Source organism: Carassius gibelio, chromosome B4, assembly GCF_023724105.1.
Source record: "Carassius gibelio isolate Cgi1373 ecotype wild population from Czech Republic chromosome B4, carGib1.2-hapl.c, whole genome shotgun sequence".
In the NCBI taxonomy this organism is placed as follows: Eukaryota; Metazoa; Chordata; class Actinopteri; order Cypriniformes; family Cyprinidae; genus Carassius; species Carassius gibelio.
Window position 1 is genome coordinate 19476841 of NC_068399.1, and position 17141 is coordinate 19493981.

The 17141-nt window shown below is 36.6% G+C and overlaps 3 protein-coding genes across 3 annotated transcripts; all 3 read left to right on the forward strand.

Moving 5' to 3' along the window:
* The first annotated feature begins 3891 nt into the window (after positions 1-3891).
* LOC127955899 (interferon gamma-related) lies at positions 3892-5144 on the forward strand. Its single transcript, XM_052553513.1, has 4 exons — positions 3892-4117; positions 4296-4358; positions 4442-4651; positions 4997-5144. The coding sequence occupies exons 1-4, from the start codon at positions 3959-3961 to the stop codon at positions 5063-5065; spliced, it is 501 nt and encodes a 166-aa protein (XP_052409473.1). The 5' UTR covers positions 3892-3958; the 3' UTR covers positions 5066-5144.
* Positions 5145-9779: 4635 nt separating this feature from the next.
* On the forward strand, positions 9780-12367 carry LOC127956818 (interferon gamma-related-like). Its single transcript, XM_052555036.1, has 5 exons — positions 9780-9929; positions 10958-11229; positions 11487-11549; positions 11638-11847; positions 11983-12367. Exons 2-5 carry the CDS (start codon positions 11083-11085, stop codon positions 12076-12078), a joined length of 516 nt encoding a protein of 171 aa, XP_052410996.1. The 5' UTR covers positions 9780-9929; positions 10958-11082; the 3' UTR covers positions 12079-12367.
* Positions 12368-14584: 2217 nt separating this feature from the next.
* On the forward strand, positions 14585-16818 carry LOC127956722 (interferon gamma 1). Its single transcript, XM_052554889.1, has 4 exons — positions 14585-14866; positions 15298-15375; positions 15538-15741; positions 16463-16818. The coding sequence occupies exons 1-4, from the start codon at positions 14738-14740 to the stop codon at positions 16607-16609; spliced, it is 558 nt and encodes a 185-aa protein (XP_052410849.1). The 5' UTR covers positions 14585-14737; the 3' UTR covers positions 16610-16818.
* Positions 16819-17141: the final 323 nt, after the last annotated feature.

Sequence of the window (17141 nt, forward strand, 5' to 3'; positions counted from 1 at the left end):
ATCACAAAACAGTACATTTGTGATAAAGCAAATCTATCATGAAGGAGACAGTATGTGCCAATACAAAAACTTTTGTTGCCATTGCATCCTCTTCAGGTGAAAACAAACATTTATATACGCTTAAATATAAATGTTTGTGGTTATTGAAACATAAAAATGTTATTATGGTAAATGATCATTTGATTCAAAACTCTTAAGGAGGGCCTATGCTTTGCTAGAAATGTATTCATAATTGTACTGGATCTGATATTAGAACGACAGGTGTGACGTCATACTCAAGCAACCCCAGACTGCACTATTTCTTCATTGGCTCCCTCTAGTGGTTCATTTTTAGGTATTGCACTCTCAGCTGCATTTAAATATTTGCCAACTTGACAGACACAGTCTGCAAGCAAGGTATCCAACATGCAAATTTGAGCACGATTATAATCCAATTCAAAAGTGTCTAATATATTCCTAATTAAAATGTTGCACAATACAATGCAGCAAACAATCACAGTTAGCTGCAGTCATGTTTAAAGTCGTTTTTTTTTAAGCATGACTTTTTGAGTCCCTCTCTCTTTTTTTAAAACTAAACAAATGTATTCAATCATATGGCCAACTCTGTCACTGTCATCATAGCTGCAGTTCCTGGAAGTCGTAGCACCATGAAACGCGACCACAAACGTCTCTCTCACATCGCCACCAAACAACCCAACCTATGCTCAGTTCTGGTGCAACGAAAGGGCGCGGGCATGCATGTGCATGCACACACAAACACTCAGATGCACAAATAAACACAACTTTCTCTCACACTGTTGTTCTTCATAGCCACACAAGCAACTTTTGCAAATGCTGGTTACATCAAAACTGCAAGCTTGGAGTTTCAAGAGGTTAGGAAGTTTAGATTTTACTCACATCAGCCAGTCATGCCCTTAAGGTTAAACACATTTGCCTGTTAGGTGCAATCACTAAAAACATAGGTTAGCCAAAAATGAAAATCATTTACTCATCCATCATGCTTTAGTCTGCGAAACAACAAAATAGAGATCCTTAGAAGAATGGTCAAGCTCCATATGAGTTTAGAATAACATAATGGTGATTAAATGATGAGTAAGTCTATCTCTTTAAGTTTTAATACACATTTTTGAAAAATAAATAAGGCAGCTTTGTGACTTAAAGAGATACCCAGAAATAAAAACGCTGCCACCATTTAATCACCAGCCACTTGTTCTAAACCTGAAAACTCTTATTTTCTTTCAGTTTTTGAAGATAAAAATATTTTGAAGAATGTTGGTAACCAAACTGTTGATGGTAGCCATTTCTATAAAAATACTATGGAACTCAATGGCTGCTGTCAAATTTGGTTACCAACATTCTTCTCGGTGAGTAAATATGTGTAAATGATGACAGAATTTTAATTTCTGGATGAAATATCCATAAGATAAATGAACAAAATAAATATTGAGCATCATATACATATCGAACCATTAGCACACACTACTTAATTTGCATATGTTGAATGGAAATACTCTGCTTCTCCAGTAACTTTATCATAAACCTCATTCCACCATAAGTGCTTACATAATTCATTGGAACGTTGAGTAAAATGCCACCTCAAATCCTCCTCGCAAACGAGGAAAAAGTTGTGAGAAATCGGGTGAATTTTGTCTCCAGTGCTCAGAAGCAGCGGCGCTAAGCACGCACCTGACCACAGCAAGCTCACTGGAAACTCACAGTTGCAGCTGCTACGCAGATGGAGAGGCCACGGAGGAAGCACTTAGGTCATTGACTCAGTGACTCAGTTAACAATACAGCTGAATCACGCTCTTTTCCAACAAGGAGCGGAGACTGGAAGGCCCTCGACCCAACTCTTTTCGCTCATGGTTCATTGTCTTCGGCAAAGCTTTAGGTTTTTTCAAAAGTATTCGAACAGGATCACATCGATTCATGGATAGTGTAGAGTTAAATTACTTGGTAAAGCCTCGCAGTGACACAGTTTCGATCTATCTTGACATGCGGATGGTAAAGGTTGGGGTTGGATGTGTCACAACTATTTGTGGTCCAACTAGCTGGTAGTTTTAGTGAACACTGGGTGGTAACACGTTGGAAAACTGATCTATCACTAACTAACGATGAACTATGAGTACGTAACAACACTCATGTGGTAGCTCAATATTAGTGAATCAAAAACAAGCTTTTTATCTCATATATACTCAATCAGTTTCTTGGTAGTTAATAGTAGTTACTAGAATGTTAATATTGTGTCACCCATTTGTCCTGTTGTGGTTTTTCATTAATGAAAGAACAGCATTCTAAAGAGTTACCACACTTTTTTAAAGCCATGATTACTAAAACCACTAGCCAATTAGACCACAAACAGTTTTAACTGTTTTCCTGAGGAATGGCTGTCAATTGAAAAATTCAAGTAGTTGCATGTGCTTTTACCCAGTGATGCCACCTGGTGATTTCAGAAAGCATTTTCATTCTTCATATCTATTCATCTCACTGATCATCATGGTCACTGAGCATACCCATGCACAACTTGAACTACACGGTTTTAAGTGCCGACAGACTCGTTTGAGATGATTTCTGAGGTTCAGATTCAGAGAACTGACGTTGCCACACAAACAGTATGTATGATGGGGAATTCAACTGAAAAACTGTGTGGCCACAGGCTGTGAAATGTAACTTAAGCAAATCTTATGCAAACCACAGATTAACCACAAATGCTACAGAAATGCATATAGATCAAAAATACATAACATGAATCATTTCTGATTTTATCTTTTAGCAGTTAAATAATAAGTAGGTCTTGTGTCACAGAAGCTCAAGTGCACTTCAAAATCTAAACAAATACATGTGCAGTAATGCATTTATAAATGCATGTACATAAAGGGTCTAAAAATGATGTGAATGCATGCTTTTGATAATCATCTATATCAACACAATCACAAAAGAATTGAATGCCGTGCATTAAACTATACAGGAATACCATTACATTTTGTGAATATTTGAAATGTGAGATGGAAGAGATTTCAGATGGATGTATAATCACACACACAAAACGTCTGGTATTACCAAAAATACACAATGGAAACTCATTTCATTCATCACATCAATAACATGAAAAATCACAATTATGAGCTGAAAAGCTATGAAATAAAAAGCTGACAGTGAGATACTACAGAAAATCATAAATGAGACACCAAAAATGACATAAAACAAAATTCTTAAATAAAAATGAGAAACTGAAACTGAAATGAAGACATGAAGTCATAATTATGAAATAAAAAAAATATATAATTACAACATAAAAAATCATTCAACTGTCAGTTTCAAATCAACTTTTTATCCATTTTTATTTTATAGTATGTCATAATTAGAATTTATCAGATAATTTTGACTTAGTATCTCATTATTTTGAATGACATCAACATTTTTGAGTTTTTTAATGACATAAGTGTGATTTACCAGAACAACATTTTTTTTTGGGTGGGGGGCTTTAATACATAAATTCTATACTTGCATAACACAAAAATGGCGAAAAAAAAGGGTAGCCATTAGTTATCAAATAATACCACAATCTCTAAGTATATACTATATGTGGTGATGATCCAACTTTCAATATGCAGAGTCAGTTCATTTGAACAGGCCGCCAACTCAGTTTCGTGAAGGCTTGTTCGGTGGCTTGCAACCATGACAATATTCGATAAACAACAGTCATATGAATCCTTATGAAAGCTGGCCATTGGGTTTGGGGTTGGGTGAAGGCAGGATATCTCCGAAATTTAGGAAACCTTTTTCGAAAATTATGCCACAGAAACCCCAAACCAGATGGGCTTCCCCTGTCACCATCATGTCGTTGCTCTTAGTTGTGCACCTATATAAACCCACAGCCCCATCCTCGTCAAAATCACTCACCTGCTGACTTGTTTCACGTTCCGGCACTGTGTTTACAGTTGTGTGTTTAGCAAAAATGTATTGTCGGCTTAACATGCTGTACCTGATATGTGCACTTCTCCTAATAGTGTCTCTTCAAAGAACTGTCGGAGCCAGACTTCCACAGTCCCAAAAGGACAAAGAGCAAATGCTGAAGAACGTACGAGAAAAAATCGAGTCTCTGCAAAAGCATTATGTAAGTACAGTTTGCTGGTGACTTCTGCATTGTTCTTAAACATGTTTTGTGCAAGCATAAATCACTTTATTCCTCAGTTTGATATTGCAGTATGGAGATGCTAGTATAAGATCGACAACAATGGTATGGGGCAATGCAATTAATTTGTAAAAGCCATTCTTTTATTTCTGCTTTTTAGCATACAACTGGTACAGAATGGTTTGGAAAATCTGTTTTGTCTTCTCATCTGCATCAGCTGAATGTAAGTATTTAAACCGTTGTTACTGTTGATAATGCTAAAATCTGAAAAAATAAAAAAATGCTAATGATACTTATTTCTTTTAGTCCAAGGCCTCCTGCACTTGTCAGTCTCTGCTGCTTGATAGTATGTTGAACATCACTGAAACAATTTTTCAAGACATGAGAGGGAAAGCTGAGAATGAAGAAACAAAAACCAGCCTCAGAGATGTAATGACTGAGGTGAAAATGCTGAGACACAAGTACAGTGAAGAACAGAAAGTATGGAGGGAGCTTCAGGACATTCACTCAGTCGAGGTAATAATAAAGATTATAGATGTCCATAAATGTTGTGAGGATTGCCAAGATTATAATTTTTTGTTGATCTGTAACCAGTGTTGGGGGTAACGCATTACAAGTAATGCATTACTTTTAAATTATTCGTTTACTTTTTCATATAAGGTGCCAAAAGTATTACTTTGGGTTTTTGTTATTAAAAACAAATAAGAAATGAGTAATGCGAAAGTAATGTAATGCAATACTTTCCATAAAGAGTAACTTAGTTTTTAATGGAATAGCGCAATATTGTAATTACAATCCGTAAATTAAAGTTAAATGTTTGTTATGATATATGACATACTGTATATGTCTGTTCTCAATCAGGTGAATAATGGCAAAATCCAGAAAGGAGCACTAAATTCCTTTCTCATTTTGTATGATCTGGCCTACTGAGGAAAACCGAGAGGGACAATCACCGAGAATCATCTTAATTTCACTCGCTGTCAATTATTTTAATAAGCATTATTTATTATTCCACTGTTAAACAAATAAAATGACAAATTTTGTATTAATTTATCTGTTGTGTGGTTATTTATAAAATGCACAAACAAAAAGATGATGTTCAAACATGTTTTGAATAATGAATGAATAAATGAAAAAATTAAATAAATAAACAAGTAAATAAAAAAATTGTCATTATTAAAAAATATTCAATTCAAGAAAGTGATAGCCACTATACTGATGGGAAACTTTGACATTAGTTCAAATTAATTTTGAAGTCCTTGTAAAATGCAAAATATACATAAAATAATAATCTAAGATACCTTAGTATTTAACATTTCTTTGTGCTTTGCAATGAAGAGAAATATTGAAGGAATGTTTCTTTCCTTTATAAAAAACCCTCAAATAAATATACATATATCATAGGGTAACCAATTTTTCCAGTTTAACTGCGTTAAAAATATTTTATAGTTAAACCAGGGGTGGGGCTAGGGTTGGCCACCCCACTCACAATTGTTTCTTCTGGCTCTTTTTTTTAATTTTTTTTTATATAATTGTGTTTATTTAAATGCAGAGCATCTGTATGGCCACATCAAGTGTTTTCAGACACACACTCCACTTCGCCTCCGCGCCAGGCGCTAGTCAAACAAGTGCAGAAAATCTACAGGTAATGAGGGAACTTGAGTAGAACAGCACTGAACTGCGGTCAGATGATTAAAAAAAACTAATTTCCTGTCCTGTCAGCTGTTATACAGTGCTCGTAGAATGTGCTCTTCTATAGCATGCACAAATACATGTATCAACCTTAAAGCGTGTATGAAACTACGAGCATACATATCAGATCTGTGTCATGTTCAGCAGCAAGAGCTCTTAAAGTAATAGCAGCCAAAAAAAGTTAAATAATAGCCCAGCTGATTCAATGTCTGTTAATCAAAGAACAAAAGAAAAGATCAAAAATCAATTTAATTTAGTATTTTGTGTTTGCTAACTTTATGTATATTTCTGTTTCCTACTTGCTGAAGGAAGGGCACAGTAAATATGACATTTATTATAATGGGTTTATATGAAGATTGTCATAAATTCACTTAAATTAGAAGTTGTTATTTTTAAAATAATTGATAATAATTAGTTAATAATTGTTAAAATTGATATCTTTCATTTATACTGTAATGTTAAATGCCATTAGGCAGTGGGTAACATTAGGGGGAGAAAGAAACAGTAGTATATTAATACTGGCCTTTAGTCATAAAAAAGATACCGTTAAACAAATATTAAAAATATATACTGCCTTTATGTATTTCTACTATAGTTTGAAGCTTTGTGGCAGCTTTGTGGCTCTCTGATCACTGTTTAGTTCATATTATACAGACCTAGAGGCAGAAACTGAAATCAGCTAAACCTGTATTGAGGACTGTAAAAAGATGGACTAATGCAGCAGAGCAGGATTTACAAGCTTGTTTTGACCTCACTGATGAGCTCACAAAGACTGTAACAGCTTATATCAGTTTCTGTGAAGACACGTGCATACCTACCAGGACTCATTTAACCTACAACAATGACAAACCATAGTTCACTGAAAAATTCAGACAGCTCCGTCAGGCCAAAGAAGATGCTTGCAGGAATGGGGACAGATTCTTGTATAAACAAGTGAAATACACACTGGAAAAGGAAATCATAGTGGCAAAGAGGAATTATACTTGAAAGCTAAAGAACCAATTATTTTCCAGTTATCCTGCTTCAGCGTAGAAAGGTCTGAAAGACATCACCCATTACAAGATACCATCCCCCAGCATTTAGGAGAATCAACAACTGGCAGACAATCTGTATTGAGTTTTATTGCAGGTTGGAAAAATCCCATTCACACCTCCTGCAACCCCCCCTCCCACGTCCAGCACTCTAGATCGGTGAAGATGAGGTGCGTAAGCCCGGGACACAACAAGCTGACAATCGATCATTTGCTATCGTGGGGCCGACATCGAGCAACAGTCGAGCTATTTCATTTGGAGTTTGCCCGATTCAACATGTTTAATCAGTGTTGTGGACATCGGGGCCATCAGCGAGAGTGAGAGCTCTGATTGGATGTTCAGTTTAGCAAAGCAGTCAGTGTCGAGAATTAAAGCAAAAGTGATGAAAACAAGTACGTGAATGAAAGCGGTACAGACAGAAGGCTGTTTAAATGTTACGTGATCTTTCCCAATCGTTCTAATATGTAAATGTTTTCATAACAATATGAGGTGCTTAAAATGATTAAAGTTATCAATGTTACTGATAATCCAAATGGTAAGCAAGCACTGCGTATATCTGTTTTTACCTTGTACATCTTTGTTTCAGTTTCTACTTTTGAATGACAAATATATATTATAAATAGCTGCTGATATGAACAGCTCGTTCATCTTATGCATGCACAGAACGCACGTGTTAGTTAGCCGTCGGTCGTAGTCTGTGCAATGTGTTCCAGCGCAGCTTTTTGGTCTGACGCTGCTGAGTTTCATCACAGCTAGTTCTTTGAAGCTGGCTTGGTGTGTCCCGGCCTTTAAGAAAAAACAAGAAAAGAAAGGCACACAGAGCAGTGTTTCCGAGCAAACAGTTGGGACTACATTACATCCTGCGACATCTAGACAGACAAGGGACTTATGTGAGGATCCTGTTTGAGGACTTCAGCTCGGATTTTAACAATATCATCTCAAACCTCCTCCTGCTTAAATTAACTCAGCTCTCTGTGCCCACATACATTTGTCAGTTGATCACCAGCTTCACTTCAGAAGGAACCCCCCTGCTCTCTCTCCACTCACCATCATGAACAGCACTGTAATGACAGTGGAGGACCTGGAGTGGGACAATCACATTGAGTCCGTTGTTAAAAAGGCCCAGCAGAGGTTTAACTTCCTTTGCCAGCTGAGGAAGTTCAACCTGCCACAAGAGCTTCTGAAACCTTCTACTGCACCATCATTGAATCCGTCCTCTGCACACTAACTCTCTGGTTCAGCTCAGCCCAAATTTGACCTCAGAAGACTACAGTGGATAGACCAGACTGATGACTGAATCACTGATACAACCTTCTCTTCTCTCCAAGAACTGTACTCATCCCAGGGGTAACAAAAGGGCTAGCAAAATCACTGATGGACCCATCACACTCCCTCTTTGAACTGTTGCCATCTGGTCGATGCTAAAGAGCAAACATACCTTGCAGTAAAGCTCATTCTGATTCTGAAGATTGAATGTGAAATTATTTCAATATAAAATTAGATTTATACATTTTAATGTTAGGTAGGATTAATCAATTCAGAAAAAAAATTGCAATTAATTAAAGGGGTCATCAGATACTACATGCACTTTTAGAAGTTTTTTTAACTGAAATGTGTGTTGGCAGTGTGTGTACACATCCACCCTATAATGATTAAGATCCACACAGTTTTTTTTTTAATCTACTAAAATCTTTACCCCTTTCTCAAATTGAGGCGATCTCAGATGCCTATCATTGTGATGTCACACAGACAGGACCCTCCCACAATAGTTTGATTGACAGTGCCATTTCAGCACAGACTGGATTGGCGTCTTACCTTAGACCCACCCTGAGTGAGCTGTCATCAGTCCAACATTTTTTCAATGCCGAACCAGACGTAGACAAGAATATTGTTATGGCCAGCTCGTAACCGCAACAAAGATGGGACAGCCACACCACTGAATTAATATGATAATTAATATTTATTACAAAATCTAGGGGTTTACACAATACAAAATGCAGACAACGATCGATCCTAAAACGAGGCAACTCGAGGCCAGCCGGAGATGATGTCAACTATCCCTGCCTCCTTTCATTGCATGAAACCACGTTATTTATCTCCACCTCCTAATGGGAGTCTGGTGTCCTGTATCTCTGCGGCCACCTACAACACAAGGAACAACAAAACCAACAAATACCAAGAAAGATAAACACACCCAATACCCATAACAATATCTTCTATGCGATTGAGGTGATCTGTTGTTAGATGTAATAATGAACATAGCAGCTGTCATTTACTCCCGGTATGTGAGCCGCTGAAGATGCAGTGGATAAAAAACTTTCACAGAAAAACAATTAACCTACAGAAAAAGTGAGTTAAAGTGAGTGCACATCGCCTTTCCTAATAATGTGCTAATTAGCAAGTTTCACGATGAATGTGGCTAAAGTAAACACTCGGAAGAGAGGGGTAGGGTCAGGAGAGCTCATTAACATTTAAAGGAAAGGCTACAAAATAGCTTGCGTTAAAAAGAGATGTTTTTGTCAGGGTGAAAAAGGGGTTAATAAAGGCCTTTGTAGTGAATCCATGCATTTTTGTAAGATAAATATCCAGATTTCAAACATAATAAACACTTTTTTTCCAACATCTGCTGATTGTGGGATGCGGAAGTCCTGCAGGCTGAAGATGGGCGCATGCATCACACGCAATGTTGGAGTTTCCTTAAAGTTTCCTTACTTAAGCAAAGGAAAACCAGTCTCCTTCTGGCTTATTTTGAAATCCTTCAACGTTTGTCTTTACAAATCCTCGTTTTGTGCTTCTAATTCGTGACCAGCGTTTTGTTTTGTTCTCTCTCCAAACTTGTCACTAACCACGCATCACTGACGCACTACGTCATCCGCCTGCACATCTTCTGGTTTCCCACAGTCACCAGAAGTAAAAAAAAAAGTATTTATTACTTTTGATATCTGGATATTTATTACACGTCTTCAGAACTGTTCACAACAAACACCCGCTTAGCAAGGATAATTTTTCACATAACTCCGATTGGATTATTCTGAAGGAAGAAAGACAGATACACCTAGGATGCTTCGAGGGTGAGTAGAAGATGGACGCATTTTCATTCTAGGGGTGAACTAACCCTTTAATTTCTTTAATCGATTGACAGCACTAATAATAACTTAACTTTTATCCAAATTACCTACATTGCAATCAAGTTGCACATTTTTGCGCTTCACACCTTCCCTCGGAATAAAACCTGTTACCGCCAACTTAATAGATACGATAAACAGTTCCTGAAACTTGCACAGTATACATAATCCATCCCTCAGCATACTGTGCACAGCTTCATCTACATCTTCAGCATGGTGTTAATATTTTTTGAGGTTCCGATTCAGAGAACTGATGTTTGTTGCTACACCACAGTATTTGAAGGGAAACTCAACTGAAAAACTATTGGCCACAGCCAGTAAGCTGTAGATTAAGCAAATTTACATCACCATAAATTTACCACCAATGCAGAGTAATGCATAAAGAAAGAAAAGTTCCAAAAATATGCAGTATGTTTAAATTTGCAGTATGTAGTATGTTTTTTTGGCTTTGCATTTGCAGCACCAAATATAAAAAGGTACAAGCATACATGCACTTTCACACATTAAAAAAACGCTTGTGGTAAAAAATGCATATGCAGACATATGCAATTACAGACATGCATGCAAACAATGCATATTAATGCACATTGATGGCAGATGGCAGTTAGATTTTTAATTGGCAGATACAAAAGTTGGCAGATATAAAACCATTGGATACCACTGATGGCAAGTTTCATTTTCACACAAACAAAATAATATCTGATAAAGATCTAACTTTCAGTTCGATAATGACTAATGACGTGCGCATGTCGAAAAGCCCTCAACCCAGACATGATTGTCCGAAAGCAGACTGCAACCTTGGCTATTCTCAAAAGGCCACTGTGTCCAGTCATATGAACCCTTTAGAACCGTTCAAGTTACTCCTTGGTTACGGAGAGCATTACATCTCTGATTTAAAGGAAACCTTTATAGAAAAGTAGCCCACGGAAACCCCAAAACCTCCACTTCCTCCTTCATACTGTTTCTCTTTTTAGGTTGTGCACCTATATAAACCCCCGGCCCCTTTCCGCTCATCAACACTCACCTGCTGACTAGCATCAGGTCACAACGTTGCGCTTAAAGTCGCCAGACTCACAGCACTGAAACACAAACCCAAAGAATGGATTCTTGGCTCAACATGGTGCTGCTGTGTGGACTTCTGTTGATAGCATCTCTTCAGACAACCAAAGCGTTCAGATTTCCACGGTCCAAAAGCGACAAGATCCAAATGCTGAATACAAATATCCACAATCTGCAAGCGCATTATGTAAGTGATGTCTACTGTCATGAACTTCTGGAGCTGGTTTTAAAGCGACTTTGTGTAGGCAAGATGAATCACCTTAGATGCAACTCATATCTGTATTTTAGCTAATATTATCAAGCAGATCAGGTAATTCAGAAACCACATCTATTGCATGTTGAAATTTATGACAGTTTGATCTTAGAATAGGGGTAAAAAAAAATCACAAGCAACGTAACATAATTTATTCACAATGGTTGCCGTTTTGTGCCCACCTTCTTTAGAATACAGGAGGACCAGAGTGGTTTGGAAAGTCTGTTTTTGTATCTCATCTGGATCAGCTGAATGTAAGTTTGTACTGTGCAAAAGTGCTAAAATGTGAAAATGCAATTTAATGTTTTTTAATGTTATGCTAATGATATTTGTTTCTTCTAGTCCAAGCCTTCCTGCACTTGTCAGGCACTGTTGCTTGAAAGAATGCTGAAAATCTATGAAGACATTTTCCAAGACATGTTGAACAAGTCTGAGGAGAAAGAAGTGAGAGACAATCTAAAAGATGTTATGACTGAGGTGTACAAGCTGAAACACAAGTACAGTGTAGAACATAAAGTAATGAGAGAGCTTCAGGACATTCATTCACTCAAGGTAAAAGTAAATAGAACAGAAGTCTACATTTTCAGTTTCTGAATTGCTGTTTTAAAGAAGTTACCATAAAGACAAAGTCTGATTTTGATATACAGTATGATATAATATCTGACACATATGTTTGTTTTCTTAAAGGTGAAAAATGGAACAGTCCAAGGAGGGGCATTAAATGACTTTCTAATGGTGTTTTATCGGGCCTACACAGAAAAGCATCATCACAGGGTGCAATGAGAAGATCCAAAAGTCCTGTCTAGCATGTTGTAAACTAGTGCTTTGCTGTTGTATTAGCCTATTTATTTAAATTATATGGACATTGTTATTTATTTTTTTATTTTGTAATATACTCTACTGTACCATAACACAAAATAACTTAACTTAAAATCTAATTTATTCTTATCACAAGTGTGTTTGCATCAGTTACAGTGCACTGAAATGGTGAATTTTGGTTTCTTAACTGTGGATTTGCTTGAAATATTTTGTGAGCTTCAATGGCTGAATGGATAAAATAAAAAAAATTTTGCATTCATTTACGTTTTGGTTTGTTCAATTAAAAAACGTCACGATACACACACAAACCCATGCAAACTGCATGATATTTGGGCAGACTTTCAGCTGATTTGCAGTCTAGAGGAGTTGATGCTAGAAAGCCAGAGCCAGTCTGCAGATATGGCCAGTTGGAGTTCAGAGAAAACTGCTGAGAAAAATGTATGATGTGCACAGAATGGATATTTTGAGCCAATTTTAGAACAGATACTTTTATTTGTCATTTGTCAACTATACATGGCACATTTTTGGGTGTCAAAGTCTGGTAATATGTGATCAGAGACCTTAAGTGTAAGATGGCCAGTTTTTCTCTGTAACCTTTTACAAGGTCTGAAAGCGTATGATGTTGGGTGTTTCAGATTTCTAAAGTCATGTAGTGTATTCCAGCTTTAAATATCTGACACATTAAAGAGTGAATGTCATACAAACAAGCACTAAAATTTTGAAGAAAAATGTCATTGATTGTATAAACTGGAAAAATGGCTAAGCATCCCTGTAGCTTAAACATTAGAGCATGGCACAAGTAACACAAAGGTCATGGGGTTAAATCCCAGGAAGTGCATGAACCAATAAAGTAACAAATGTTGCTTTATATAGCACCCCCCTCAAGTTTCCTGAATAACAATGGCAATGACAAATGTTCTTTATATTACCCTATATTGAATGTCTGGTTATTTAGTAATGGGAAACTTGGATATTACTTCAGTTTCTTGCTGCATCTTTAGTCTTAATGGAACATTTTGGATGATAAGCCACTTACTTATTCGGGATTGCTATGAACCATCCAATTTCCCAGTGCAATTAATTATCTTTCTGGTTTATACATACATAGTTGATTGTCTATATTTGGCAAAATATGGGTATTTGAGCTGATGAATAGTGTAAATGAAACCGTACAAAAATTACAAGTAAGTAGTTCATAGAAGGAATATCCTTTTTGGTTTCTACGTAGTCTGTATGATGTATAATGAGGAGTCTGGGGTAACACCTCATGCAACCACAATCGCGGAAAATCAACCACGCCGATAAACACAACTGGAAAATGCGACATAGCTCCAACACTGAGGTCTGGAGTTTCTGAGCCGATAGGAACTGAATTCATACCTTTCCAACTTTTAATTACGTAAACATGTAAATGTGGGATTTTTTATCATTGACATTTTCGGTCTAACCATACCAACCAAATGTTTGGAGGATCTTAATCATGACAAAAAAGCAAGCAAATTAATTATCTGAAGACAAGCTTTTGTTTTATTATTTCTGATGGCCTTGATCTATTAATACCTAGATGCAGTATCACCTCAAGTGACCTAATAGGAAAACTAACTTGCCCTCCATTAAACTGTACATGTCTAACACTACTCATCACTTTTGAGTGTCTTCCTTTCATTCTCTTTCTCTGTCACTCTCTCTCTTTCTTTGCATGCAGTGCTGAGTAGATGAAGTGTTAAAACCTCAAACGCTGTTTCCCTCTTCTGATGAGCAACAGCACAACTACACTTTTCTGACATCAGTCAAAAGGTCCTTTTTCTACATAATCAATTTTTTTTTTAGCTCAATGTGTGATTCTAAGGAACTTCTAGTGAATGTGTTTCAACCTACATGCACATTTGTTAGTTTTTCCACCAACTACATCTAGAAGGCAAACTACAAAAAGGTCAAGGTTAATTACTCTTGTACTAATCACCACAAGCTTTGTTCAATTAGAAAAACAAAACAAAAACATAAACTTATGATCTCTTAGATGCTGTGTGAATAGTTTATTACATATCAACACAGCATGTAGGAGCTGAAAAAGAAAAAAGTTGCACAAGTGGGTATAAGGTCAAAAGCTGCTAAATGTGATGCAAGGTCATTATTCGAAACCCTAGGATAAGAAAATAATAATAAAAAACTACTTCCTTCTCAAATGGGAGCCATTCATGCGAGAGCATAATTGGAGTGGCCACACGTGCATCTTCAGGCCCATGAGTCCCGAACCCCTTTCTTAATCACCAAAAAGATTCCAAACCACAAAACCACTAACAGCCCCGCCCAGTGGCATCCACGGGATTCCAGGCGAGAAGATGCGTGGTGGGCTCCATAGCGTTAAGCAGTATCATTGTGCATTGTGATTTAAAGGAAACTTCGGCTGAAAAAGCCACACAACTTCACACCTTCATCATAGCTCACTCCGTCGCTCTCACACAACTATAAATACCCCATTCACTCAAACACATGCATTCAGACCATTGTCAGGACACGAGAAGAGTCGGGTGCTGTGAGACAGCTTAAAAAGTCAACTTCGGCTTTTAAAACACAGAACTACAAGTCAAACTTCAGCGAGAGACTTATACTAACAAGGACTATGACTGCGCAACACATGATGGCCATTTTCTGGGGAGTATGCTTGTTGATTTTAAGACAGATGACATACGGCGAGGCCAGCGTCCCTGAGAACCTGGACAAGAGCATCGACGAGCTTAAAGTGCACTATGTAAGTAGATCCCTTCAGATTTCAAAGATATGTCTTAACGCAGACAGGAAGTGAAATAAAGACTCCAAAAAGCTGATTGATAGACATAGGCGTGGTGTACCATTTCATGATACGGCCTGTAAGATACCTAAAGATAGGCCGCAAACCAATCCAGATCTTTTTGGAAAAGCAGACATTACAAACTAGTCAACTTTTACAGCAATTGGTAAAAGTTTGAGAGACAGTATAATACAAAACAGGAAGTATAGTCTACCATCCATGCAGACTTAAAGACTTTTCTTACTGGAACATGTCTGGTCTGTAGGTTAAGTTTGGGTTTCAGATGTAGTGTGCTAATAATAAACACATTCGTCTGATTTAGTGAGAAAAGATAAGAGTTCGAAATGATGTCTGAAGTCTGTCAAAATAAATGACCTTTTCATTTCTTCCAGATTAAAGATGACAGTGAGCTACACAATGCACATCCTGTCTTCTTACGTTTCCTAAAAGACATAAAGGTGACTCTTGAGGTAAATAACCTTCTATTCACAGTTTTGTGGTCTAAAACAACTAAAATACCTAGTCTAGTCATTCTAAGCCAAATGAAATATTGTTTTGATACATCCTACATGGCATATCCTGTGTTGAATGTACATTGTAATCATTTGTTTTGGTTTGTTTTTTTGTTGCAGGAACCTGAGCAGAATCTTTTGATGAGCATCATAATGGACACATACAGTAGGATATTCACTCGCATGCAGAAGGATAGTAAGGACAAACCTACCAAAGAAAGGCTGGCACATGTTCAAGAGCATTTGAAAAAACTGCAAGAAAACTACTTCCCAGGCAAAAGTGCAGAGCTCAAGACGTATGCAGAAACCCTTTGGTCGATCAAGGTGAGACAACAGTTTCATGTCCTGTGAAGCCAAACTTAGATACAAGCAGCACTGAACATCATAGAGTAACAAATAAGGAGGCCCAAAAGTATGCTTCCAATGGCCAGTGAACTGAAAACATGTACTGACACTAAATAATTTGTGCTGGCCACAAAGCAATAATAAAAAATAACAGTAATATATATATCAATAATAATAAAAAAATTAAAAAAAAATAATTATATATATATATATATATATATATATATATATATATATATATATATATATATATATATATATATACATAATTATTATTATTATTTTTTTATATATATATAAGTTTGATACTATTTATATTGTTCCTTATTCAGTCAAGAGCAACCAAGAAAAAGGACCAACCAAGAAAATGTGCATGAAATATCACAGCTAATCACAGGATTTTGCATTGCTCCTGAACATTATCATTCACATTTTGTTAGAACTGATATTGCTCTACAGTTTGACTGTAGCTTTGGTTATAAGGCCGCCTTTGGTAACCACACGAAAGGAGTTTTACTTCTAGAAGGTAATCAAGGTTTCTGTGGGCCTGGCTTTTTGAAAGTCATTTTTCCCTCATGATGCATGCTAGATGCGAAAACTAAAAAATGTACAAGAAAAAGTAGAAATTGTCCAGTCGAAATATAAAAATGCTATGACATTGTATAGGCATATTGACTGATTAAATGCTTTACAATTGCAGGAAGATGACCCAGTCGTCCAGCACAAAGCATTGTTCGAACTGAAGCGTGTCTACAGAGAAGCAACACAGCTGAGAAACCTGAAGAACAAAGAGCGCAGGAGACGACAAACCAAAATCACAAGAAGCAAAAGTCTTAATAAATCTTGATCACCATTTAAAAGAATGGTGGAATATCAGTGTTATTTATTCTATTTATGAAGATGAATGTCCATAAACACACATTGTGTACAACAGATATTTGTTGAAATTTACATTATTTATTTGTTCTTATTTATTTAAAAAAGCACTGTAAACCTATTGCTAGTAACATAGCAAAATGTGTAAAGTCTATGACTCAATAAAATATTTTTAAATAATGTTTGTGCTGATGTGAGTGACTTTACAAGATGCCAGTCTTTTGCTATCTCTACATGTTACAACATGTCTCTATTCAGAGAATATGACACAGATATGTGTCCCATCTTCCGCCAGCATTTAAAAGTCTTTGTCATCTGTCACGTTTGCATAAATTTGGCTTAGCCCACACACTGAATGTCTCATAAAATGCCATCAAATGCTTAGCTACTTTATTTATCTTTAAATGACTGTCAAGTGACCCAACTGTGAAATATAAAACTGCTTATACAATCGTAAACAATCCTCATGGGAATTCCAGGCAAGAAAGAAAAATGTAATTGAA

Coding starts and splice junctions, on each gene's coding strand:
- LOC127956722 (XM_052554889.1), top strand. CDS start 14,738: ATGACTGCGCAACACATGATGGCCATTTTCTGGGGAGTATGCTTGTTG. Junction 15,376..15,537: donor ACATAAAGGTGACTCTTGAG/GTAAATAACCTT, acceptor TTTTTGTTGCAG/GAACCTGAGCAGAATCTTTT. Junction 15,742..16,462: donor AAACCCTTTGGTCGATCAAG/GTGAGACAACAG, acceptor TTACAATTGCAG/GAAGATGACCCAGTCGTCCA.
- LOC127955899 (XM_052553513.1), top strand. CDS start 3,959: ATGTATTGTCGGCTTAACATGCTGTACCTGATATGTGCACTTCTCCTA. Junction 4,118..4,295: donor AGTCTCTGCAAAAGCATTAT/GTAAGTACAGTT, acceptor TCTGCTTTTTAG/CATACAACTGGTACAGAATG. Junction 4,652..4,996: donor AGGACATTCACTCAGTCGAG/GTAATAATAAAG, acceptor GTTCTCAATCAG/GTGAATAATGGCAAAATCCA.
- LOC127956818 (XM_052555036.1), top strand. CDS start 11,083: ATGGATTCTTGGCTCAACATGGTGCTGCTGTGTGGACTTCTGTTGATA. Junction 11,230..11,486: donor ACAATCTGCAAGCGCATTAT/GTAAGTGATGTC, acceptor CACCTTCTTTAG/AATACAGGAGGACCAGAGTG. Junction 11,848..11,982: donor AGGACATTCATTCACTCAAG/GTAAAAGTAAAT, acceptor GTTTTCTTAAAG/GTGAAAAATGGAACAGTCCA.